The 25,655-nt window shown below is 53.2% G+C and overlaps 1 protein-coding gene across 5 annotated transcripts in view; it reads right to left on the minus strand.

The window, feature by feature from the left end:
* The window catches only part of LOC122366136 (teneurin-m-like), a 141,504-nt gene that overhangs the window by 27,690 nt on the left and 88,159 nt on the right, over positions 1 to 25,655 (minus strand). For all 5 annotated transcript variants that reach the window (XM_043338004.1, XM_043338000.1, XM_043338003.1 and 2 more), the window contains exons 10-11: positions 21,610 to 21,718; positions 19,788 to 19,905 (exon numbers count right to left, since the gene is read on the minus strand). In XM_043338004.1, coding sequence (XP_043193939.1) covers positions 19,788 to 19,905; positions 21,610 to 21,718 — 227 coding nt within the window. The remainder of the gene's footprint in view (positions 1 to 19,787; positions 19,906 to 21,609; positions 21,719 to 25,655) is intronic.

Genomic DNA, 25,655 nt, shown 5'->3' on the forward strand with positions numbered 1-25,655 from the left:
GGTAAGGTCACTTGACGTGACCTGGTGACCTGACCTTGAACGGCCTAGGTCTGAAATTTTGACAACATGTGCGGAAATGATGTAGGAACACGTGTACCAAAAACGGCGGCGCTGCGCGCCGCCGTTTTTGAGATATTCGCGAAAAACCTGAGGGGGGGGGCGTAAAAACGCCCCCCCAGCACGGCGCGGGTTAATTACAGCGCATCCTAATCGTCCAATGTTCGACAAAGATACGCACATTCTGCGATTTGCGGCAAAAATGGCGCTTTGAGACAAACGTGGCGCACTGAGTCAAACGTGGCGCATTTGTTCCTGTCGCTTAACATTTCATCCACCCACCAAATTCTAGCCTAATCGGACTTAAACTGACAATGTTATGCACATTTGAATATTTCACTGTAAGATATCTCCGCAAAGGAGGTGCCCAAATTTGCACGTGTGCCATGTGACCGCCGGTGGTGTAAGCAGGACTTGTCCCCTCACTGATTGCACCATTTCAGTGTTCCTGGCTTGTGCTGTTTTCGTGCTATAAGGCCACAAATCGGCAAACACACGATAATCTGGGAGGTACGCGACTCAAACACGTGGCCACGTGGCACGTGCCGGACCTCTGATAGCTTCACCGCTCACGCCACGTGATGACCCATCGACGTGGCCATCAGCATGTAAAAGATGACCCCGGCCGGTGTCACCGTCTCTGAACAGTGGACGGCTAAACTCGAAAAACGGGAAAATTTAGGGAAATTTCACCTTTGAATATATAATTTCACCAGAATTTTGAATTTTTCATTTTACAAAAAATCCGAGATAGCAGTTTTTTAGCCCCCTTCATTCTGTGCCTATACCCGTTTTCAGATCGACCCTATCATAAAACCTGACGGCCTGACGGCTATTTCCCCCATTCCTTGCATTTCACAATGCTAGTATATTTAAGCACCAAAATTGACCCCGTGCCACGGCACGTGCAATAGCACGTGGGCCACGTGACCACTAGTGCGACAAGCTGGACTCATCTGCTCACCGGCTGCACTGATTTGGTGTCGCTAGGTGGAGTGGTTTCCACGCCATAGGACCCCCAGTTGGCCAATGTCGCATTTACCACGAGGTTACCCCATCAAACACGTTTGCACGTGGCACGTGCTTTTCAATCGCCCCATATCTGACCCATACCACGTGGTAGCCGACACCCCGGGACACAACATATTCGAACATTTTCAAAATCTAACGTGGAAATTTTTGGCAAAATCGATTTGAAAATAATTTTTCGAAAATGCCATAGGCTCAACATGGGGTAACTGTCGGCGTCGATTACCCGAAATTTTGTCATTTATATTTTAAATAATTACCCCCAGAAGGTGAGGTGCCAGCCAAAGAACTGACCCTAAAAATGTGGACAAATATTACTGAACAGATTTTGCGCAAATCGCATTTTCAATTTTTCCCCATGTTAACCCTATGGGAAAATGCACGTGCCGATTACCCCAAAACGGGTTAATTATATTTCAAGCAACCGGTACCAGCCGGTAGCTCCCCCATAGGGGACCAAACGCTGAAAATGGCAAGAAAATCTAACGAGCCGTTTTCGAGGGTATCAAGATGTCCTAAATCGCGGCAGAAACGCTAAACACCCCCCTAGAGAGGTAGCTCAGGTTGGGATTTTCAATAGAAAATCACAATTCTAAAGAATAGTGATTTGTCTTAATTGAAAAGTCCCAACCTTCGGATAGGCCCGGGCAGCGCTTGCCGAACAGCACTGCGGATCCGAAGGTTGGGACTTTAATTGTGAAAAACCGCCCGCCCGCCGCCAAACGCAAACACCGCAAAACGCGCAAAACGCACGCCTAAAACGCCAACGCAAACTTCGCAAAAAAATCGCCCGCCCGCCGAAAACCGCAGAAAAAACGCACAAAATGCCGCAAAAAACGCGCGTCCGTAGTGATTGTCTAATTGAAAAGTCCCAACCTTCGGATAACTTTAATTGTGAAAAAACCGCCCGCCCGCCGCAAAACGCAAACGCCAGGAAACGCGCAAAACGCCAACGCAAACTTCGCAAAAAAACAACCGCCCGCCCGCCGAAAACCGCAGAAAAAACGCAAAAAACGCCGCAAAAAAACGCCCGTCCGCCGCAAAACGCAAACACCGCAAAAAACGCAAACACCGCCGCCGCAAAAAAAAAAAACGCATCCCTCGCCGCCAACTGCAAAACGCCGCGAACAAACGGCCGCCCGCCGCCAAACGCAACACCGCAAATAACGGCCGGCCGCCGGCAACCGCAAAACCCCGCAAAAACAACCGCCCGCCGCAAACCGCAAAACGCCGCAAAAAAACGGCCACCCACCGCAAACCGCCGCAAAAAAAAACGGCCACCCGCCGCCAAACGCAAACACCGCAAAAACACCCGCAACGCCCGCCCGCCCGCCGCCAAACACAAACACCGCAAAAAACGCAAATACCGCCGCAAAAAACGCCCGCATCGCACGCCCGCCGCCGCCAACCGCAAACTGCCGAAAAAAAAACGGCCGCCCGCCGCCAAACACAAACACCGCAAAAACGGCCGCCCGCCGCCAAACGCAAAAACCGAAAAAAACGCAAACACCGCCGCAAAAAAAGGCCCACCGTAGGCAAAACGCAAACACTGACGCATTCAGACAAATATGGCGCCCTGCGGCAAATGTGGTGCATTCATATCTGACGTTTAAGCAGCCATCCCTCAATCAAAGCGCATCCTAATCGTCCCATGTTCGACAAAGTTACGCACATTCTGCGCTTTGCGGCAAAAATGGCGCTTTGAGACAAACGTGGCGCACTGCAACAAAAGTGGCGCATTCGTTCTGTCGCTTAACAATTCATCCAACCACCAAATTCTAGCCCAATCGGACTTAAACTGACAAAGTTATGTGCATTTGAATATTTTTCTATAAAATATCTCCGCAACGGAGGTGCCCAGATTTGCACGTGTGCCACGTGACCAAGGGTAGTGTAAGCAGGACTTGTCCCCTCACCGACTGCACCATTTCAGGCTTCTTGACTGGTGCTGTTTACGTGTTATAAGACCACAAATCGGCAAACACACGATAATCTGGGAGGTACTCGAATCAAACACGTGGCCACGTGGCACGTGCTGGGCCTCCGGTAGCTTCGCCGTTTATGTCATGTTATGACCCATGGCCGTGGCCATTAGCATATGAGAGATGATCCCGGCCGGTGACACCGTTGATGAACGGTGGGCAGCTAAACTCGAAAAACGGGAATATTTAGGGAAATTTCACCTTTCGAATATATAATTTCCCCAGAATTTTAACTTTTTCATTTTACAAAAAATCCGAGATAGCAGTTTTCTAGCCCCCTTCATTCTGTGCCTATACCCGTTTTCAGATCAACCCTATCATAAAAACTGACGGCCTGACGGCCATTTCCCCAATTCCTTGCATTTCACAATGTTGGTGTATTTAAGAACAAAAATTGACCCCGTGCCACGGCACGTGCAATAGCACGTGCGCCACGTGACCACTGGTGCGACAAGCTGGACTCATCTGCTCACCGGCTGCACTTATTTGGTGTCGCTTGGTGGAGTGGTTTCGGAGCCATAGGACCCCCAGTTGGCCAATGTCGGATTTTCCCGGAGGTTACCCCATCAAACACGTTTGCACGTGGCACGTGCTTTTCAATCGCCCCATATCTGACCCATACCACGTGGTAGCCGACACCCCGGGGCACAACATATTGGAACTTTTTCAAAATCTAACGTGGAAATTTTTGGCAAAATCGAGTTGAAAATAATTTTTCGAATTTGCCATAGGCTCAACATGGGGTAACTGTCCGTCACGATTACCCGAAATTGTATCCTATGATTTTTAAATAAATAACACCAAAAGTTGAGGTGCCAGCCCGAGATCCGACCCTAAAAATATCAGCAAATATAATTGACGAAATTTTTCGCAAATCGAATTTCCAATTTTCCCCCATGTTAACCCTATGGGAAAATGCACGTGCCGATTACCCCAAAACGGGCCCATTATATTTTATACAACTTCCCCACAAGGTAGCTCCCCCATAGGGGACCAAACGGTGAAAATGGCAAGAAAGTTGACCGTGCCGTTTTTGCGGGAGTCAAAATGACCAAAATCGCGGCCGAAACGCTAAACACCCCCCTAGAGAGGTAGCTCAGGTTGGGATTTTCAATAGAAAATCACAATTCTAAAGAATAGTGATTGTTCTTAATTGAAAAGTCCCAACCTTCGGATACGCATCGACTCCACTATATAGTAGCTGCCTTCGTCCCGCCTCAGTGCGTATCCGAGGAAGCCTGAGTCGCTCGGCGTTACGGGTGTTGTGGCCGTGATCGGTTGCGCTTTCCAGGGAACTGGCAATAGCGGAAGGCTGGCCAGTCTGAGCAATGGCTCGCACGTTACATATTCTGTGGTACAGTACCAAATTTGTCGCGCTGAGCCACTTCAGATCTCTGAGGACATCGGTCACGTGGCTATACCTTCGCCGGCCACTTACAACCCGCGCACAAAAGTTAAGCACTTTTTGCACCCGATGAAGTTCAGTGGTGCCGCATGTACCATAGATCGATATACAATAGCGCAGTGTAGACACAACAAGAGATGTCACAATCGGTCTCAGTGTGGCAGGCGGTAGCACGTGCTTCGCATGGTTGAGCGCTAGAAGCGCTTCTTTTGTTCTGGCTCACAAAAGAAGATTCAGTGCTGACTACAGGTATATTCTAATGTTCGCCCAATGGTGGTTACGTAAAAATCTTTCCTCTCTTTCTGTCTGGCGCGGTCCACGTGTATCAGTATCGGGCATCACCCATTACGGCGGCGCCCCGCTCCGCGCCGACTCTCGCCCAGCGCCGCGCCGACTCTCGCCGCCGCCACGACGACGATCACCGCAACCAAATAATATCGAGTCGCGGGCACATGGCTCCCCCAAATTTGGGACATTCAACCAAATTTGTCCTTCTGGCTCCCTTGACGGGGAATCTTGCGCTCAATTCATCACAGTACCATAAGCACACGTGATCACCTGCCGGGTCCGTAGCCCGACAGTGCACCGAGCAGTCACACGATAGTGCACGGGGCAAAGTCACGCCGCAGTGAACGGGGCAAAGTCACTCGGCGGTGCACAGAGCAGTCACTCGGCGGTGCACGGAACAGTCACTCGGCGGTGCACGGAACAGTCACTCGGCGGTGCACAGTCACTCGGCGGTGCACGTAGCCGAGCCTCCAGGCGCCGCACGGAGCAGGGTCACCAGCCGGTGAACCGGTCTTCTGTGCTCCGAGCCGTTCATCAGGACGCGCACCTTGCGTACCAGGCCGTCACTGCCCGGATACGTGTTGACGACTCGCGCCAACGGCCACTGAGAGCGTGGGCGCTCGTCATCCATGACGAGGACGACGTCACCGACCTCGACGTTCTCCGTCGTTTTCGTCCACTTGCGGCGCTCCTGCGCAGCGAGGACGACCTCTTTCCTCCAGCGGTTCCAGAAGACGTTCGCGAGCTGCTGAACTCGCCTCCACCGCTGGCGGGCGTACACGTCCGCCGTCGCGAACCTACCAGGAAAAGGTAAGACTACTCTACACTTCTGGGTCAGGAGGGAACTCGGGCTGAGAGCCTCGAGCTGGTTAGTTGGGGACATGTCAGCTATGGAGATGGGACGGCTGTTAAGGATGTCCTCAACCTCGCACATCAACGTTCGCAACAGCTCATCGTCCAGCTGTTCTCCATTCGCGACCAACAGGCTGGTCAGAACTGACCGAGCGCAGCGTATCAGTCGCTCCCAAACCCCACCCATGTGGCTGGCGTGGGGAGGGTTAAACGTGAAGTTGATGAAGTCGCACTGGTCCTTCAGTAGACTGTTCTTGATCTTCTCTTCATCCATCTCAGCGAGAGCAGCCTTCAACGCGTTCTGACCTCCCACAAAGTTCGTGCCGTTGTCGCAGAAGAGACCTCTCACGGGACCTCTTCTGCACACAAATCTTCGGTACGCATTCAGGAATGCGTCGGTTGTCATCGAGTTCAGTGTCTCCAGGTGTACGGCTCTGGAGGCGAGGCAGATGAAGACAATGCCCCACCTCTTTAGTTGGCTTCGTCGTTCTTTCACGTAGAACGGGCCGAAACAGTCCATGCCACAGTAGCTGAAAGGAGGTGACGGCTCAAGGCGCTCGACTGGCAGATCAGCCATTTTCTGTTCCCCGGGGGGACCACGTAGCTTTCTGCACGTCACGCAGCTGTTGATGTAACTGGAGACAGCAGAGCGTCCGTGCAGGATCCAGTAGCCCTGCTGCCGAAGTTCGCCGAGAGTCATCTCTCTTCCTGCGTGTCCCGTCCTCTCGTGACACTGACGAATGATCAATGTACCGACATGGCTCTTCTTTGGGAGAATCACTGGATTCGTGACTTCTCTTGGCAGGTTTGCGCGTCTGATTCTGCCTCCGACGCAGAGAATTCCACTTCTCGTCAGAGGATCCAGCTTCTTCAGACTGCTCTTCTCCCGCGGATCGGGATGGCTGCTTCGGCCACTCCCATCTTCTGTGCACGACTTCTTGATGGAGGCATCAGCTCCACTTTGGTGACGCAGTTCGTCGGCAAACGCTTCCTTTTGCAGTGCCTTGACGATCACGGTTTCAGCCTCGACCAGATCTTGGACCGTCAATTGTTCGTTCGTCATTTCACTGCACTCTTCACCGCGTCTTCTTCTGCACGCTTCCTTGAGTTTCCTTATGTATCTTCGGCAGTTCGCCACCGCAGTCTTGGCAGCAAACCAAGTCGAGAAGCGTTCCAGCCGTTGCAGCAGCGTCGCGTGTTCTGTGGCTGGTTCACTGCTCGTCATCATGGTCACTCCTTTCTTCACTTCAGGATCTTGTTGATCGACAACGTCTTCGTTATCTTCGAGAGGCAGATCCGTTTGACACGACAAGAATGGAGGGCCGTGCCACCACAGGTCGTTTTCGATGAGCTCTTCGATCAGACAGCCCCGTGAGGCTACATCACTTGGGTTCTGCTCTGATGGGACAAAGTGCCACTGACTGGGTGTCGTGCGATTCAGGATCGTCTGCACTCTGTTGGCGACATACACATGAAACCTGCGCACGTTGTTCCGTATGTATCCAAGAACCACGCGACTGTCGCACCAATAGTGATGCTGGATCGGGGATATGTTCAGATTTTGCTGCAGAAACTCACCGACTTCTGTCGCCAGCACTGCTGCTGCGAGTTCCAAGCGTGGAACCGTGACGGTCTTCTTCGGCGTCACCCTGGCCTTCGACAGCACGAGATCCGAGGACACTTCACCATCCTTGATGACGCGTAGGTAGCTACAGGTTCCGTATCCTGCTGTGGACGCATCAGAGAAGTGATGAAGCTCGAAAGTTGCAGGCGAGCCGTCAGAGTCGAGTATCGAGCCGTACTGTCTTGGGATCTTCACTTTAGACAGATCTGGTAGCGCCGCCTTCCAAGTCAGCCACTGCTCCTTCAGCTCCTCGGGAACCGGGTCATCCCAGGAGCAATCACGTCCACAGAGCTCCTTGACGATCATCTTTCCTTTAAGAATCACTGGCGAGATGAGTCCAAGTGGGTCGTACAGGGAACTCACCCCTGAAAGGATGCCTCGCCTGGTGGCAGGCCGATCAGGGAGCTCTGCTCGGAACTGAATGGTATCAGAACCAAGGTCCCATCTGACACCCAGTGCCTGTTCACACACCTGGGAGTTCTCCTCGAACGTCAAATCCACCAGCGTCTTAGATCTCGAATAGATTGGGACAGTTTGCATGACATCAAAGTCGTTGCAGGCGAACTTCGTGAGTTTAAACCCACCTTCGGCGCACAGATCGGTCGTCTTCTCGATCAGAGTCGCTGCAGTACCAGCATCTGGCGTCGAAGTCAGTCCGTCGTCGACGTAGAAGTCGTTCTTGACGAAGTTGGCTGCTTCTTTCCCATACTTGGGCTCATAGAGCTCGGCAGTCAGATTCAGTGCGTGCATCGCGCACGCGGGTGAGGAGACGGCTCCGAAGAGGTGTGTCGTCATCCTGTAACAGACTGCTTCCTGGTTGACGTCGTCTCTTGGCCACCAGAGGAACCTGAGCAGGTTCCTGTCACTTGCAGTAACCGCGACGCGGTTAAACATGGCTTCTATGTCACATGTCAGAGCCACAGGTTCCTTTCGGAATCTTGCCAGGATCCCGACGAGGTTGTTTGACACGTTTGGGCCTTGAAGTAGCTCGTGGTTTAGACATCGTCCACGAAACTCCACACTGCAGTCGAAGACTACTCGTAGTTTCCCTTTCTTCGGCTGGACGACGCCGTGATGGGGAACATACCACACTCGTCCGTCATTAGCTTCCAGTTCAGCTTGCGGGACGGGCTCGGCATAGCCCTTATCCAACAAGTCGTTGATTGCTGTGATGTAGGCTTCCTTGTAGCTGCTGTCCTTCAACAGCTTCCTCTTCAGGGACTGAAGTCGAGCCTGAGCCTGGTGAAAGTTGTCTGGAAGAGACATGTTTTGATCCCTGAGGGGGAGGGGAGCTTCAAAGCGGCCGTCTGGACGCTGGTGCATGCTTGTCCTCATGATCTCGATGAACTGCAGGTCATCTTGTGACACCATCGTTCCCCCTGGCTGTGAAGTGAAGTCAGAGTCGAAGAGTCTGGCCAGCTGCTCAGGACGTACCTCACGAGCACGGACTCGGAACGCGAAGTGTCGAACTCCCTCCTGTTCGGCTCGACCAGTCACGTAGAGACACGCTGCACCGGCACCGTTGGATGGCTGACCCATGAATCCGATCACACTCCATCCGAGGCTGGTGCGAATCGCCCAGGGGTCATTGTCGCCACCGGTGACCACTTCGAGTGGCTTCAGAGCTCTGGGGCAGTTGATGCCGATCAGTATTCCCACTTCAGCGTCGGGGACGTACTCCGGCAGCTGTCCGGCCACCTCCTGCAGATGGGGCCATTCAGCTGTTGTGTCGCGTCTCGGGATCAGTTGGCGCTCAGCAGGGATGTCCGCCTTGGAGTACGTAGGAGGTAGCTCGAACTCTGTCTCGCCCTTGTGATCCTTCACCACCAGACCATGTACGACCTGGCTCTGTGTTCTGGTCCTGCCTGCGATCGTGCTCACCTCGAGGATGACGTCCTCACCGCGCAGATCCAACTCCTGTAGCACCGACTCTTTCACAAAACATGTGTCAGATTGAGGATCGAGCAGTGCGTACACGGTCATGCTTCTCTGGGGAAGATCTCGGTGTGTCAGGTTCACAGGTACCAGCATGGAGTGAGTACACTTGGGAGACTCAGCTACCTTGTCACAGGACACATGGAGGGATACCGCAGCACTAGTCTGGGTGCCTTGGGTTGTTGTCTTGTCCACTCTGAGGGAAAGAGAATCGTCATGGAGCAGGGTAGGGTGCAGCCTGCTACACTTTGTGCATCGCTGTTTCCTTCGACACTCCTTCCATCTGTGCCCCTTCCTTAGGCACCCTCCGCAGAGACCATGCTGTCGGACCAGCTCCTGTCTGCCCTTCAGGGACATCTTGGTGAATGTCGAGCAACGGTCCAGCGGATGATCATTCTTGCATGCCACACAGTGGTGCTGCTGATTCACCCGGCCGCTTGCTCTGCTGTCTTGAGGCTTCTGATCGGTTGGTGCAGAAGTGAGGAGAACTCGTGCATTTCTTTGCTTCGGTTGCACTCGCTTGTCTTCCTCGCTACTTCTGGGTAGCACTGGACCAGAGGCCACCCTGGTGGCTCTGCTCATGAACTGCACAAAGTGTGCGAACGGTGGGTACTGCGAGACAGCACCTTCTTCGGGTTCATAGATCCACCTGTCAACGATTCTTCTCCAGCTGTCAGACAGGTATCTGGGCAACTTCTTGAGGATGGCATCAATCTCTGATGGACCACCGAACATCTTCACATCACCCATTGCATTCGAACTGGCCAGACAAAGCTCTAGAAAGTCTGAAAGCTCAGTGAATGACTTACTATCACCAGCTCGCACATCTGGCCATCTCTGAAGGCGCCTCTTCATCTCATTCATGGTGACAAATGCATTGCCATACCTGTCGGTGAGGCGCTTCTTGGCTTGCTGGTAGGCATCAGCCGTTCCCATCTGAAGGAAGCCAGTGATCGCGTTCCTTGCTTCTCCAGCTGTGTAGTAGCCCAGGTAGTGTAGCCTTTCGTTGGATGAAGAGCATCTGGTCTCAATGTACGTCTCGAAGGCGTTCAGCCAGATGCGGAAGGTGGTGTGATCGCCTTTGAACACACCTGGTTCTGTAGGAGGTAGCTGACATCTCTGCGCCTGTACGGAAAGAATGTCAGCCAGAGTAGCAGCAGTAACTTGTGTTGGAGCAGACTCAGTGGACTGAGGGTGAGCAAGGGCAGGAGCCTGACAATGGGCGGAAATGGGTTCAGTAGGCGGTGGCACAGCATAATCAGTCATGTCATTAACAGCTTCATGACAGTCAGTAGGTTGTGCATCAGTGTCTACCCGTTTCGTCCCATGTGACTCCATCTCCATCATGTCAGCCGCCTGCTGTCTTGGTGACATCATCAGCGATTCAACTTGCTGCTCCATCCTCTCAATCACCTCTTCTTTTGCTTTATGGATCCTTCTTTCTGTTTCTATTTGATGCTTTTCTTCTTTCCACTTCAGCTCTTGCATCTTGGACTCCATGAGCTTCATCTCCCTTTCCAATTCCTGTCTTTCTTCCAGTGCATCAGCTTTTGCTTTCATCTCAGCTGCCTGAGTGTTCTCTTGAACCTTCATCATGAAAAGCTGGGCTTTCATGCCAGTACTCGAAGATGATCTGCTTGTCTGGGTTACCGACGAGCGTGCTCCCTGACTCTTCTTGTTCTGTTTGCACGTCGGTTCTTGTGGCGTCAACGACTCAATCATTGCTCTTGTGGTGTCCAGTTTGATGAGTCTGTCTTCATACATCAATCTGTGAGCTTCAAATTCAGCTCCCAACAAGGGGCGCAGATCTTCATGGGTCTGACGAAGCATCACATAGTTGTGCCTCCATTTGGCAATCCTCTTGGTCATTTTCTCCTCATCCTGCTCATCGTCATCTTGGCTTGTAAGGTCATCAACCAGGGACGTGCCTTCCTTTTCCAGTTTTCCCAACACCTGCTTGAACACTTTGACCTTCATGGTGGTTTGGTACTCTCTACCTTTCTCAGTCAGCCGCAATTCATGTGATGACCTCGTCTCTGGCCCACAGTCATCAGTACCCTTCTCCGAATCAGCCATGGTAACAATGCGGGTTGAGAACTCAGGACAGTTGTAAATTGGGCAAGGATGAAAATGTATGGATTCAATTCATGAAGTTAGTATGGGCAGTATTATCATGAGATATCAACTACACCAAATCTACGAAACATAGGTAGGTAGAATCTACGAGTTGCATTGTGGAATGGCATATTCTATCTACAAAGTAATGTGGCACATCCATCATGGAAAGTCATTGTCATTCAATCTACTTTTCACTATTTTACTGAGCCACAAGGAAGAAACATTTCACTGTGCCACGCAGGAGAAAGAGACCTTTACTGCCACGCAAAAGAGAGGAAGATTTTTACTGCCACGCAAAAGAGAGGAAGATTTTTACTGTTCTGGCTCACAAAAGAAGATTCAGTGCTGACTACAGGTATATTCTAATGTTCGCCCAATGGTGGTTACGTAAAAACTGAAAATACACAAAAATAACACAATCAGTCGAATAAACACATGAGATACTACAATCATGGCGCTCATTCATAAAAAGCACACTAAATATCACAGCCAAAGTTACGATAAATAAATATAAATCAGTAACAAAAGAATGCAGTAACACAACAATACATTATTTAGGTCATAACTGAACCATAAATATCAATTAAATCATAACATACTAATTGACTTTGTCTTACCTGCAGACCCATATTTCATGCTAATTTGCATGCCTACCACCCTGGTATCAGCTTTTATCATGCATATCAACTCGCCACCTGATGGCATATCAACTCACCACCTGTCACTTTTCTTAAAATTATAAAAAAGCGTTGTTATAGGTGAAACCCAAAACTACCTGGGATCAACAGTAAATTGATGGTAGTTTCTTTCCCAGTGCATGTTGTTTCATGAATATCCACCGTCTTTGCTGTAGGGTGGGGACTTTTCCTTAGTTTCAAAATCAGAAGAAAAAAAGGACTTTGAAAAAAGTAATGTGTTAAGAAGGCACTGCACCACATGCATGCCTTTCTCAGCTATATGCATCACTTATTGGTTGCTTCACTTCACAGAAAAATAAAACTAAAAATTGGTTTACAAATGGATGAGCTGCACACATTTTAACATTTTTCGAGCAATTTATATCAACTCACCACCCCATATCAACTCACCCCGGTTTACGGTATGTGATAGCGCCGCTCCAGGCACGGTCTATCGGAGGCGACTCCAGCCCGATGCTGCCGAATCGGCCAGCCGGAGACGAGTTGGCCCAATTTCGTCGCGTTGTCGCCGTGCCTATGTGACGGAAGCCACATTTTTTTCGAATCACAGCTTACAGGAATTGACAGAATCATAAGGCATGCATATTGGTGTGAGACTAAAAGCCAAACACGCAAAGGTGAAGTCATCTGAGAAGAACGGCGCTTCAATTCCCGACACTTCCATGGATAACGCGGGTCAACAGGGCGCAGGCGGCAGATGGCCTACCCCACCTGGACCCGACGTAGCGCCGACCCCTCTTATCGGTCGCACGCCAATTGGGTGGCCACGCCAAAAACGGGCTACACCTGGCACTGCAGAAGTGTAAACACTGCCGCCTCCCCGCCCGCATCTACAGGAAAAGCTCATAACGGAACTTTATCTCTCCAAACCGCAATCGGACGGCATCCTGTGCGCCAACCCTCTGCACCTGCGCCTGGGATATCGCCGCCGGCACCGCCTCGACCTAGTGGACCGACACCGATGTGAGCATGACAACAAGAAACAGCTGACGCAGAGATCCCTCGGGCCGTATCATGCCGCAATCGTCGCAAATAAAAGGCGTCAAGCCATCAAAATTACACTCACGCCGACGAAGTTATCAGCCGCCGACAGATGCTAACCAAAAGTCCCAGTCACCCTCCCTGCGGAATCGGAGGTGCAAATATGTACGTCCAGAAGAGCAGATGTTCCGTGCCGAGAGTGGGACACGCCAATGCCCATATCTGGCATTCACCTGACGAGCAGCGACGCCGACGGTCGGGGACTTCTGATACTGGACGGCAGCTGGGACAAATGAGCGTCCAGCAAACAGAGTAATAACTGACGAATTCGCTAATATCACAAGCGTTCGGCCAAAACAGGAACAGCTGGGAAGTTCAATGACCATGGCGGACCATACATACCCGAGATATCGTGATTACAACCAAACCAAGCAATAAAGCGCCGACGCCGGACAGGGTACCTCAGCTTCCCAGCAGAACAAAGGTGTGCACAACAGATGGCAAGAAGATAGCAAAAGTGATAAGCACTGCACCCGGCCCAATTACAACCAGCTGGGAGAAAGTCAACAACCAGGACCGATGCCACTCATGAGTCATCATACAGATAAAGATACTAGGCCTATCACGCCACACCGACGAATTATCTAGCCATGCTTATCACACCTGGAACACCAACGCGATAGTAATCTGGGTATAAAGGAACGAGACAGTCATGGAGGAGGTACCGAGGAGTGCACAGGGCACCGGAGTGCACGGAGCATCTAGTCCGACCGAGAAGTGCACAGGACACCGGAGTGCACGGAGCATCGAGTCCGGCTGGGCGGAGCGCAGAGGACACGGCAGTGCACGGAGGATGGAGTACGACGGGAGGAGCGCGACGGGCAGCAGCTGACGAGGGAGGATCCAGTACGACAGTGATCGAGAGCTGGATCGAGGGAAGTGCACGCTCTCAGCCATCGACAACGGACAAACTGCTATCATCATCGACCTCTCGGTAACCGGCTGGGTCAACAACGCCGTTCAAGTAAGAATTGCCACAGAAAGGAAGTCTGCTCAATCCTTGCCAACATGCAATCATTCAGCTCCCGTCCCTCATATATTCACTCCGTGATTTGCACTAACCGGCTGATGGTTCAGGGCTACCTTTCTCGGGCTGAGCGTGCGGATCAGGCGTAACGACAACACCATGTAAGCTTCTTTTTTTAGGGGGGGGGACAAAGCGTTGATTGGGTAAATTTTCTGGGTGTCTTGATAGCGGGGACTCAGTTTTGAATTGAATCGCTGTCGAATCATTGCGTCAGGGCTGGTCGGAAGTGACGAATTATGTTGCGCGATGGGAAGGTTTGCTGCGCGGGTGTGTAGATTTGGGTAACAGATAGCGCGATGTTATTTTTTTGTTTTGAAACAAAATCAAGGCGAGGGTGCGTCTGGTAATCATGAGGACTGCGCTTGAATTTCGTTTATTTACTCCGAGGTGTATTGCGTGAATAAAATCCTGAAAGTTTAGCGGCATGAGTATAAGAAAGGTCAGGAGTGATAACAAGGGCGATAAGGGCGACATTTACCTAACGGGCGTGAATACCTAACCAAAACTAAGCGAGTACGGGGAAACATCGAAATGGACCATCTATTGACAATTTGTCTTATACTCCGATCTCTCTCACTCTCGCTCTCTCTCTCTCTCTCTCTCTCTCTCTCTCTCTCTCTCTCTCTCTCTCTCTCTCTCTCTCTCTCTCTCTCTCTCTCTCTCTCTCTCTCTCTCTCTCTCTCTCTCTCTCTCTCTCTCTCTCTCTCTCTCTCTCTCTCTCTCTCTCTTCTCTCTCTCTCTTTCTCTCTCTCTCTCTCTCCCTCTCTCTCTCTCCCACTCTCTCTCCCTCTCTCACTCCCTCTCTCTCTCTCTCACTCTCTCTCTCTCTCTCTCTCTCTCTCTCTCTCTCTCTCTCTCTCTCTCTCTCTCTCTCTCTCTCTCTCTCTCTCTCTCTCTCTCTCTCCCTCTCTAGGTTGTATTCACTATCTTGCCCCCAATGATTGTGCCATATATCGACGCGACTAGCCTAAACCATACTACAACACAGTAAGTTAGAGACCTAGACAATTCAACTAGCCGGAGAGAGGCTGGTTCGAGCCAGGCCCCTGTGCCTGTTTGTTTATTTGTTTATTAGGCATTGTCAGCCACAGGCAAAACCCAATGACGGCTGAGGTCAAAGTAAAATATAAACACGCACACGCACACACGCACACACACAAGACACACACTATTTCATCACACCTGCCTACGCACATGCATATGCCTATACCCACCACAGACAAAAAGCCGCGGGACACTTAAAGACAGCAATAGCTCGTATAAAAGTGGCAAAAGGCCAAAACACTGAGATACAATAAAAAAGGAACAATAAAATGGCACATGATCTGTAAAAAATGCAAAAGATAAAAGTAATGCAAACAATAGCAGCCTACGTGACTACGTCATACAAGTACCAAGGCTTCGTGCGTAGGCACGGATGCGCGCGGTGCAGTGGGGACTAGGCTGAAAGAAATCCTCGTCTGGATATTTGTTCAGGAACTCATTCACTAGTTTCGGGACTCGTACGCCGAGGCCGTTCTTCACCGTATCAACCCGTCCAAAAGGTACGTTGAACAAGCCCGTCTGCCTAGAGCGCCGGCCAGGAACACGCAGCGAAAACATAGTCACAAGTAGCCCACAGTCCAGTCGGCCGGCAAACACAGAGCGTATGAGCTTCAGGTCGGTCTGAACAAGTCTAGCTTTGATGGACATACAGTGAAAATGTTGGAGGAGAGACTCATAGTCCATCGAGCACCGGCTATGTGTCTTGGCGCCTAACCACATCAGGTAACGGTGTTGCAGTCTCTCCAATCTCGCAAGGTGAGTAGGTGCTGCGCCACTCCAGACGACACTCGCGTATTCCACAACCGATCTGACATGGGCATTGTACGCCGCCATGACTGCCCGGTGATCGAAGTACGGCAGCCGGGTACGGTGTGAGACCTGCATGCTGCGCATAAGTAGACCTAGCATGCGGTTGGCCTTGCTCACACAGGCGTCAACATGCGCGCCAAATGTTAGCCTGGAGTCCAGGATCACACCCAGATCTCTGATCTCCGTACACCGCTCGAGTTCGTGACCATCTAAAAAGTATGATGATGCGATGGGAGATGTACGTAAAGTAAAGGTGATGGTCTTGCATTTAGCCGGATTGAGCCTAAGATGCCATGTTTTTGACCAGTCATTAAGACGGCTTAGATCAGCCTGAAGAGAGTTGACGTCCGCTGGACATTGAATTCTGTGGAAAATTTTGACATCATCAGCATATGACAGTGAGCTGGTCTGAAGTTGAGACGGAAGGTCAGCTACATAGCATGTGAAGAGAATCGGACCGAGAATGCTGCCTTCCGGAACTCCAGATTGCACTGGGATCCAGTCCGAGTGCTTGCCATCCAGAATGACCCGCTGATAGCGGTGGCTGAGGTAAGAATCAATCCAGCTATATGCAAGACCGGTGATATTAAAAGAGTGCCTAAGCTTGTGTAAAAGTAGCCTATGACTAACACTTGTAAAAGCGGAAGAGTAATCGGTGTAGATCGTATCGGTTTGCATGCCCTTTGTCAGTGAGACCCAACAGTGATCCATAGAGAGAGAAAGAGAGAGAGAGAGAGAGAAGAGAGAGAGAGAGAGAGAGAGAGAGAGAGAGAGAGAGAGAGAGAGAGAGAGAGAGAGAGAGAGAGAGAGCTGTTTTGACTCTGCTGACGCTGTCGATCACTGCGAGATGGAAAATGAGTATTCCGTGACTCGATGAATTCTACTGCGTATTTCCATAAAGTATAGCAAAGGCACCGAGCGGCTAGCCGTCCGTGTCGACCGGGCTTTGAAGGGCTAGGGCTAATATGTAAGAGTGTAAGAGCGATAAACGAGGGCAAGGTTGCTAAGTTATAGTGTCGCGGAGTGGCTCCGCCGAGGTATTCAGTAGAAACACAGAGTTATAGTTTCGCGGAGGGCTCCGCCGAGAGTACCTATTATCATTTAGGAACTTATCCCTCAACTGAGGCACAACCGGACCACCCACAACGCCGAGTCGACAGACCGGCAGAGGTGCGTACAACCGTTGTTTCCTTTGAGCTTGGGCGAAATCATCCGCACTGTGGCAGTGCGCGCGCGCGAGAGAGAGGTGGTCGACGGAAATGTAGAGTTGTTATGCGGAGTGGCTCCGCCGAGGGTATTATCATTTAGGAACTTATCCCTCAACTGAGGCACAACCGGACCACTCACAACGCCGAGTCGACAGACCGGCAGAGGTGCGTACAACCGTTGTTTCCTTTGAGCTTGGGCGAAATTATCCGCACTGTGGCAGTGCGCGCGAGCGAGAGAGAGGTACTCGATGGAAATGTATGCACTGTGGCAGTGCACGTGATTGAAGAGCAGGCAGTGGCCGGGAGTGCGTGAGAAACGTAGCTTCGACGGGAGAGAGTAATAACGTAAATGGGGTCAGAAGGACACCCAGTGCCAATTTGCTTAGAATTCAGGGACTTAAAGGGGTTAACACCTCATTATACGCACATAAGTACCAAACAAGGTATAAACTCACCTCAGGAGATAACCATGCAAATTTCAGCGCCACTGGGGGGATTAGAATGGAAACGGGAGGGTCGGTTTGTCTAGCCGAATGTTCTTTGTAGATGTACGCATGATCGAATAAATGGTGCGTGCGCGGATGAAAGGGAGTAACAAATGGTTATATTAAGGACCAGTGGGAGCTAGACACTCATGCTCGAATTGCATTTTATTTCTCTGATGGGATGGAGCCCTTGGCATCGAACGGATACGGGATGGGAACATGGGAGGGTCCTGCCCTGGGACTTAAAGCCAGAAATTCCATTCAGCCGGCGACAATCCCATTCCCTCCGAATTGAGCCCATTCCTCCCTGAGCAGTGAAGACTATATGTTGTAAGGAAATTGCAAGCCTCTCAAATAAATATGTACTGCACGACGACGGAGCCAGTGCCATGTGGGAATCAGACAGGCGTTAAAGAGGAGACGATACACCTGCCCACCCGGTGTCGTCCTCCGAGGCGGACGATCACACCGCTTACAGCCACACGCCACTCACACGGCACACGTGCACCGCCAAGCCGCCCAGCAGCACCGTTACACCTACGCCGGTCCGTCGGCGTATTTCAGAATAGGCAGCTTTCAAACGGAGCTTTACGGCGTCGGCAAACAGCGCAGACGGCGCGATTGCATTTTTTACGGCGCGTCGCTCTGCGTAAATGTCGGCAGCGGCCGGCTGTTGCCGCCGCCGGAGACGGCCGGCCCGGCTCGGCGCGGCTGTAAACCACGACCGAGCACCGATCGGCGCCGCTGAGGCGCGACAATAGAGGAAGAAGTACGGCTGCCGACCTGCCCCGGCAGCGAGCGCCAGTGGCGTCACTGCCGACGCACCGGCCGCCGCACAAACAACGATCGACGGCCGCGGCGCCGGCGACACTCTGAATAATGATCTCCGTCGGAAAATCTTAATGAAGAGAGCGATAAATTGGATTTCTGCGGAACAAACAGGCACGCTGGGCGCGACGAAAACAGCGCCCGGGGGCGCGCTGAAAGAGGTGGCGCTGAGCAATCACAGAACGCACCGGTTCACTTCCGCCAGTCGGTTAATGCGCCGTAATTAATCGTCGCAGCGGCGCCGGTCGTATTGTGACGGGCGAGATGGACTAATTTGTGAGCTGTCGGCTGTCGGAGTCCGCCATGGTGAACTGACGTCCGGCTACACACACGGCCGGCGCAGCGCCCGATCACCGCCGGCAATATGTAGCCCGGGCCAGTCAGTAGCAGCTGCCGCCAGACGACTGATTAGAAAATCACCACTAACCGGCTCAAACCGTCCGGTCACGACGGCGCGCTTTGACAGAAATAACGAACGGCCGAGCGCGCTCACTGTCACACCAGCCGTATTTTGGAGCTAAATAAGTAAAATTTAATGCAGGTTTCGGAATTTCGCCTAAGGTAAAGGTCGCTATGTGCAAAAAAAATCACCTTGGTGAACGGTGACAGCTTGTTTCTGCCTTTGTCTCCAAATCAAGAACAGCTTGCGGCTTAGCCGTGCTCGCTATCTAGTTCAGATCAATACGGCGGAGGAACTATTTCACTTATAGTGCTCCCTAATGGGCAGCTCAGGCTGACCGGGCATTGGTTTCGTCGGAACAGCCGACCGGTCCAATTCCGGGCGCTTCTCGCTTATTTTACGGGAAGGCCTGTTTGCATTGCGGGACAGGCTACCTACAGGCGTCAGCTCACTGCTGTGTGTTGCGGGACGGTCTACCTTCAGGCGTTTGTTGTGTGCTGCGGGTCAGGCTACTTTCAGACGTTTGCAGTGTACTGCGGGATGGTCTACCTTCAGGCGTTTGTCGTGTACTGCGGGACAGTCTACCTTCAGGTGTTTGTTGTGTGCTGCGGGACAGGCTACTTTCAGGCGTTTGTAGTGTACTGCGGGACAGGCTACCTTCAGGCGATTGTCGTGTACCGCGGGACAGGCTAACCACAGGCGTCAGTTGTGAATTGCTGGCTAGGCTGCTTTTAGGCGTATGCTTTGCGGGACAGGCCACCTATGTACAAGCGTTTACGGTGTATCACGGGATAGGTTTACTAAAACAGTTAGACGTGGATCGCGGAGCAGGGACATACTGGGACTGTCTGTCCTGGAACTGGGAACTGGGACTGTCCTCTCTGGTCATAGGACAGTTTGACCCCGAGTTTCGGTGCGTCTCTCCCAGTTGAACACGGCGCGGGGGGGGTCCTCACCTGACAGGATCCCCGCGAGCTGCAGGACTTGGGGCAGCCCTGGAGCGTGCAGTGGCGGCCGTTCCAGCCGGTGACGCACAGACAGGTGCCGTTCTTGCACTGGCCGTGCTCCTCGCACCTGTGAACAGACGGGGACAGTCAGTGGCGCCGCGCCCTTATGAAGCCCGCCCTGATAGATGGCACACTATGTATTTACTTGATGAGTTTAACGAGTGCTGGGGTCTTGTTGACAAACGACGTAGCGTGTTTCGGCGTCCTTAACGTAACGATATGGGAATTTCTTATAAATGAGTCGGGCATTTTTAGACCAGGATAGCGCCGTTCGTCGGCTGGTGTAATCAGTTTGTGGTACCCGGCTTTGTTTACCGCCTAAATGAAGCTGCAGCTGGCAACAAAACCATGTAAAATCGTCGTTTCTACTGCGCCCAATCCATCACAGCCGAGCCGCGGCAGGGAGCCCGGGTAGCTGACTAACGGCTTCGCTTTCCGCCGCTCGGCTCCGACCCGGCCGGATATCGGCGCCGTCGCTTGGCCGCTCTTCCCGGCGGCGAATTGCGTTTCCGGGCACGTTTCGAGGCGACGCCACAACTGGAAGAATCACGCTAATTCTTTGGCGGGTCTTCCCGTTCGCCGGCCATTCAGGGGGCCGTTTTTCCCGGTGTGCTGACGTGGCTCGGCTCCCGACGGCCCGGCCAATCGGGCCACGCAGCAATCTTTGACAAATTTCCAGCTCGACCTTTGTGGACATTTCCCAGGCCGCCATTAGCCGGGGCCGGCTCAAAGGAGAGATGTTTTCGGAAGCCGGCTGCGTGCGACAGTGATGGCGCCTATTGGGCCGGCCGGGCGGCGGCTCGCTCTGCGGCGGGCGCAGCGCCGCAGGGGAGGGGGACTGAGGAGTCGGCACAGCCGCTCCAGACAACACGGACGTACCCTCTCACACAGCTGAAAACAACGACTGATTCTCTGTCGCCGACAGAAGCAGGCCGCCCGGAGAAAAATAGCCGCCGGCTGGGAGCGCCGTTTGCGGGCGGCGCAGCTGCAGCGAGCCGGCCGGTGACGGGCCGCCCGACGTCCACTCCCGGACGGCCGGCCGTCAGCAGCGCCGACGGAACAAGACATCCCGGCTGCGGGCTGTCCGGCCCCAGCGTAAACTAATCCATTTAGGCCGACGGCCCACTCGGCTTATCGTCGCTCGCTGCTCGGTCCGCACGACCTCGCATGTTAAACTCGGCACTAGTGCTCGCTCGTGATTTTCGGCGAGCGGGGTCAGTGAACCGGGGGTGACATTCGGCGCCGTCGGATTCCTCTGGACCATTACAGTCGGTGGCGCCGGGCTGCAGCGGGAGTGGTTCGGCCGCCGCCACTGACTGATGCCGCCCGGCGCCATAACACGGCGGATAAATCTGTGCGCCGCTGACAGACAATCTAATTAAGCGGCATCCGGTGCGCTCCTGCATAAGACGGGAGATTTACTGACGTGCAGAGCCGGCCGCCGACTCCAGAAACCTCCGGCGGCCGACACAAAGGCCGCGATCCCGCCCTAATGCCCACAGGCTTATGATGAATCCAACGGTCCAATATTTTCAGCGGAAAATATAAAATGTAATTATTCACTGCCCTTTCACTCACTTCATATCCGTCGCATCATAGCTTTTGACGTCAACTCAACAGACAGTTACGTAGTGGTTATACCCAGAGATTCTTGCTGTTCAGTTCGCTCAACAGACTCCTACATATGCGTCGTTTCCAACAATCATCACATCACCACACGCTCGTTCCGCGGTGGAGGACGGACGGTCGCCCACCCCGGCCGAGTGCTGACCTGGGGTCGCAGGTGCGGGACTGGCAGTGCGGACCGGTCCAGCCCGGCTCGCACTGGCACTGATTCCTCTCGCAGAAGCCGTGTGGGCCGCAGTCCAGACTGCACACCGCTGGAACACAGAACAGCGCGTCAGAGGGGTACAGTGTGTCAGGGAGCACAGCGAATCAGAGGGGTACAGTGCGTCAGGGAGCACAGCGAATCAGAGGAGCACGGCGCTTCAGAGGTGCGACGGGGACCGGGGTTCGGCGGTAATGCTAGGCGCACCGCCCACACCGGAGCTAACGAACCCGTATCTCATGACCTTTTTAATACTTGATCAGCCCCACCCAGAAGTATTCTCCTCACACCACATTGCGCGTCCATCAGCCGGCGGTATCTGTGAGTGTGTAATTAGGACTGCGGCGGCTGCGGCACGCCGCGTCGGCCGGACCATCTGTCGGCACTCAATCTCGGCGCACGGGGCGCCACGTCTGTCGCCTGTTCTCGGAACGGCCAGCGACGCTGACCGACGTCCGCCCGCCGCGCCCGGTCGATATCCACAGCTCGGCCGGAAGCGGGCCCGGTCAGCGGCGACCCTGCGTGCCCCGCGGCGGCCGTACTGCTGACACGGCCCCGAGTTCGGTCTGGAACGGGCTGTCAGACGTAGGCCGGTCAGACTTGGCGGCTGGCGGTCTCCCTGGCCGACCGGCCTGGGAAGCAGTGGCGGTCGCAGGGGGGGGGGGGGCCATCAGGGCCATGGCCCCCCCCCCCAAAGGCAAATCAGGGGGGGCCATCATATCATTTGCCCCCCCCCCCAAACAACCGATGGGCCCCCATGGCCGTATGGGGCCCTGGCCCGTATTCGATTGTCACGAGGCTCGAGAAACCCATGCCAGCTATTAACAGCTCTCATACCAGTCTTTGAGGGTCCTACACTGACCTCTGAGGGCCTTTCAGTGGCGGTCATGCGTCCACATTGACCGCTGAGGACCCACATTGACCTCTGAGGGCCCTCCACTGGCCTTTGAGGGCCCTAAACCGGCCTTAGGGGCCCAACCGGCGTCTGAGAGCCTCACACCGGCCTCTGGTGGCCTCATTTCTGTCTCTCGAGTCCCAAGACCAGCCTTTAATAAGTGTCTCCGAGGGCCCCGCGCTGGATTCTGAAGACCCGATGTCGGCCTCTAAGAGCCCGCATCGGCCTCTGGGGGCCCATCTTGGCCTTTGAGGGCCCTCCGCTGGTTTCTGGGTTCCAATGCCGGCCCATGCCCATGCCGGCCTTTTAGGGCCCCAAACTGACCTCTAAGGGCCCCATGCTGGCCTGTAAGGACCCACATTAGCCTCTGAGGGCCCCCCGCACTGGATTCTGAAGACCCAATGCCGGCCGACCCGCATCGGCGTCTGAGGGCCCATCTTGGCCTTTGAGGGCCCATCTTGGCCTTTGAGGGCCCTCCGCTGGCCTCTGGGGTCCAACGCCGGCCCATTCCGGTCTTTTAGGGCCCCACACTGACCTCTGAGGGTCCATGCTGGCCTGTAAGGACACACATTAGCCTCTATGGGCCCCGCACTGAATTCTGAAGACCCGATGCCGGCCTCTAAGGGCCCGCATCGGCCTCTGAGGGCCCATCTTGACCTTTGAGAGCCCTCTACTGGCCTCTGGGGTCCAACGCCGGCCAATGCCAGTCTTTTAGGGTCCCATTCTGACCTCTGAGGGCCCCCTGCTGGCCTGTAAGGGCCCACATTAGCCTCTGAGGGCCCTCCCCGCACTGAATTCTGAAGACCCGATGCCGGCCTCTAAGGGTCAGCATCGGCTTCTGAGGGCCCATCGTGGCCTATGAGGGCCTTCTGTTGGCCTCTGGGGACCAACGCCGGCCTATGCCGGTCTTCTAGGGCCCCACACTGACCTCTGAGGGCCTGTGCTGGCCTGTAAGGACCCACCTTAGCCTCTGAGGGCCCCGCACGAGCTTCTGAAGACCCGATGCCGGCCTCTAAGGGCCCGCATCGGCCTCTGAGAGCCCATCTTGGCCTTTGAGGGCCCTCTACTGGCCTCTGGAGTCCAACGCCGGCTCATGTCGTTCTTTTAGGGCCCCCACGCTAACCTCTGTGGGCTCCATGCTGGCCTGTAAGAACCCACATTAGCCTCTGACTTCTGAGTGCCCAATTCGGTCTCTGATGGTCTCATACTGCCCTTTGCAGGCCCTGTGCTGGCCCCTAAGGGCCCAAATCAGAGGTCCCACATCGGCCTCTGATGGTCCCATTTCTGTCTCTGGGACCCAAACTGACCCTTATGTGCCTCTGAGGGCCCCGTACTGGCTTCTGAAGGATCGATGCCGGCTTCTGAAGACCTATTACGGTCTTTAAGTGCCTCATACCGACACCTGAGGCCCCACACTAACCTCTGAGGGGGCCCCAAACTGGCCTATGAGGTCTCTACACCGGCCACTGATGGCCCTGTTATGTTCTCTGGGGGGGGGGGGGGGGGGGCTCATGCCTTACCTTCGGGGGTCATGCACTTGCCTCAGAAGGCCCACATCAGCCTCTAGGGCCCTACCTGGGCCTTTGAGGCCCTTCGCTGACCCTTGGGTCCAACGCCGGCCTCTGGGGGGTCTGACACCGTACTGTAAGGGCCCCATTGCAGCCTCTAGTCTAGGCGATAGGTATCGCCGAAGCGCTATCGATGGGCCCATAAGTGTAGGAACCATGGGTGCAGTGGGCGCAGTTGCACCAACAATAATTCTACAGTGAGTGCAGACAATGTATTCTGCATCCACAACAATCTGGAACAAAATCCCCTTTTCTCAGCAACACTACTTTCCATGCAGCACGAAAAATTTAGGATATTTTGCCCGCTATCCATCTTTCGAAGCATTTGCTACTGTAATGATCTTCAAAACTTACATTTGTGCCCGAGTAAAAAAAAAAAGATGAAACGGAACACATGTGATTGAACAGTGAACAGATACCGATGACCCACTGTCAAAAGTTTTAGCACGATGATATTAGAAAATGGCAAAGTTAGCTGCCTAAGCCGCCTTTACTTTTGAGGTAATCCATTCACAGTTGCGTGAATTATTGACAATATCAATGCTTCAAAATGCACTTATCGGTAATGAGCCTCCGCTCGGGTGCCGCTCCCTACCCCCCCCCCCCCCCCCGCTTCACCGGCCATGGCCTTGATTTCTGCTTCCGTGCACTACGCCCGTGGGCCCCTTTAACCCTATTCCTGGCGGGCTCCGCCGGGACAAGAAACTGGCGGGGGGGGCCGATTCGGCCCCCCCCCTGAGATCTCGAGAACGAAGCAAGATAGCGACAAGCGGTAAACGGCATCGGATACGCACGGCCAAGATCTACAATTTTTACTAAGGTCATTTTCAGGTCAAGTCAAAGATGACGTCACAGGGGTCGAAAAAGTCAAAATGGCGGCACTAGATATGGAGAGAGTTTTTCTCGAATAACTTTCGAATTAGTCAAGATAGGAACAAACTAAGGGCATCATCGTGATCCTCTCGTCAATCCGCATCGAATGATATATATGTTGACCTCGAAAGGTCAAGGTCAAAGGTTGACCTCAGGTCACGTGACCTCGAGGTCATCATGTATATCATTCGATGCGTCTTGACGAGCTGAACACAATGAGACCATCCACGCGTCTGTATCTTGTTCCTGTACGGAGTTATTGGCCAACAACCTTTGGTGACCTTTGATGACGTCACATGACCTCACAGCTGCCCAACAGCAAAACAGACCTCAAGGTAGTGAAGGTTGATCGTATATGAAGTCATGTATGGTATATGGGGCCATTCCGACCCGTTTTAGTGGTAAAAACAGGGAGTTGATTTTTCCCCCATTGACTTATAATGGGGAGGTCGCGAAATTGACCTGACCTTAGGTCACCGATATCAAAATTCCGAGATATACAAATTGCACATACTGGTACCCTAACTAAACCCTGAAGAGAAGAAATTGATCGGTCAAAAACTCTAGCTCTGGCGTGATTGCAAACTTTTCTGAGGTAGCGTCACCAAACCGCCTCTGGTGACCTGACCTGAGGTCAGATCAACTCAAAATTT

The sequence above is a fragment of the Amphibalanus amphitrite genome, unplaced genomic scaffold, assembly GCF_019059575.1.
Source record: "Amphibalanus amphitrite isolate SeventyFive unplaced genomic scaffold, NRLGWU_Aamphi_draft 000787F_arrow, whole genome shotgun sequence".
NCBI classification, from domain to species: domain Eukaryota; kingdom Metazoa; phylum Arthropoda; class Thecostraca; order Balanomorpha; family Balanidae; genus Amphibalanus; species Amphibalanus amphitrite.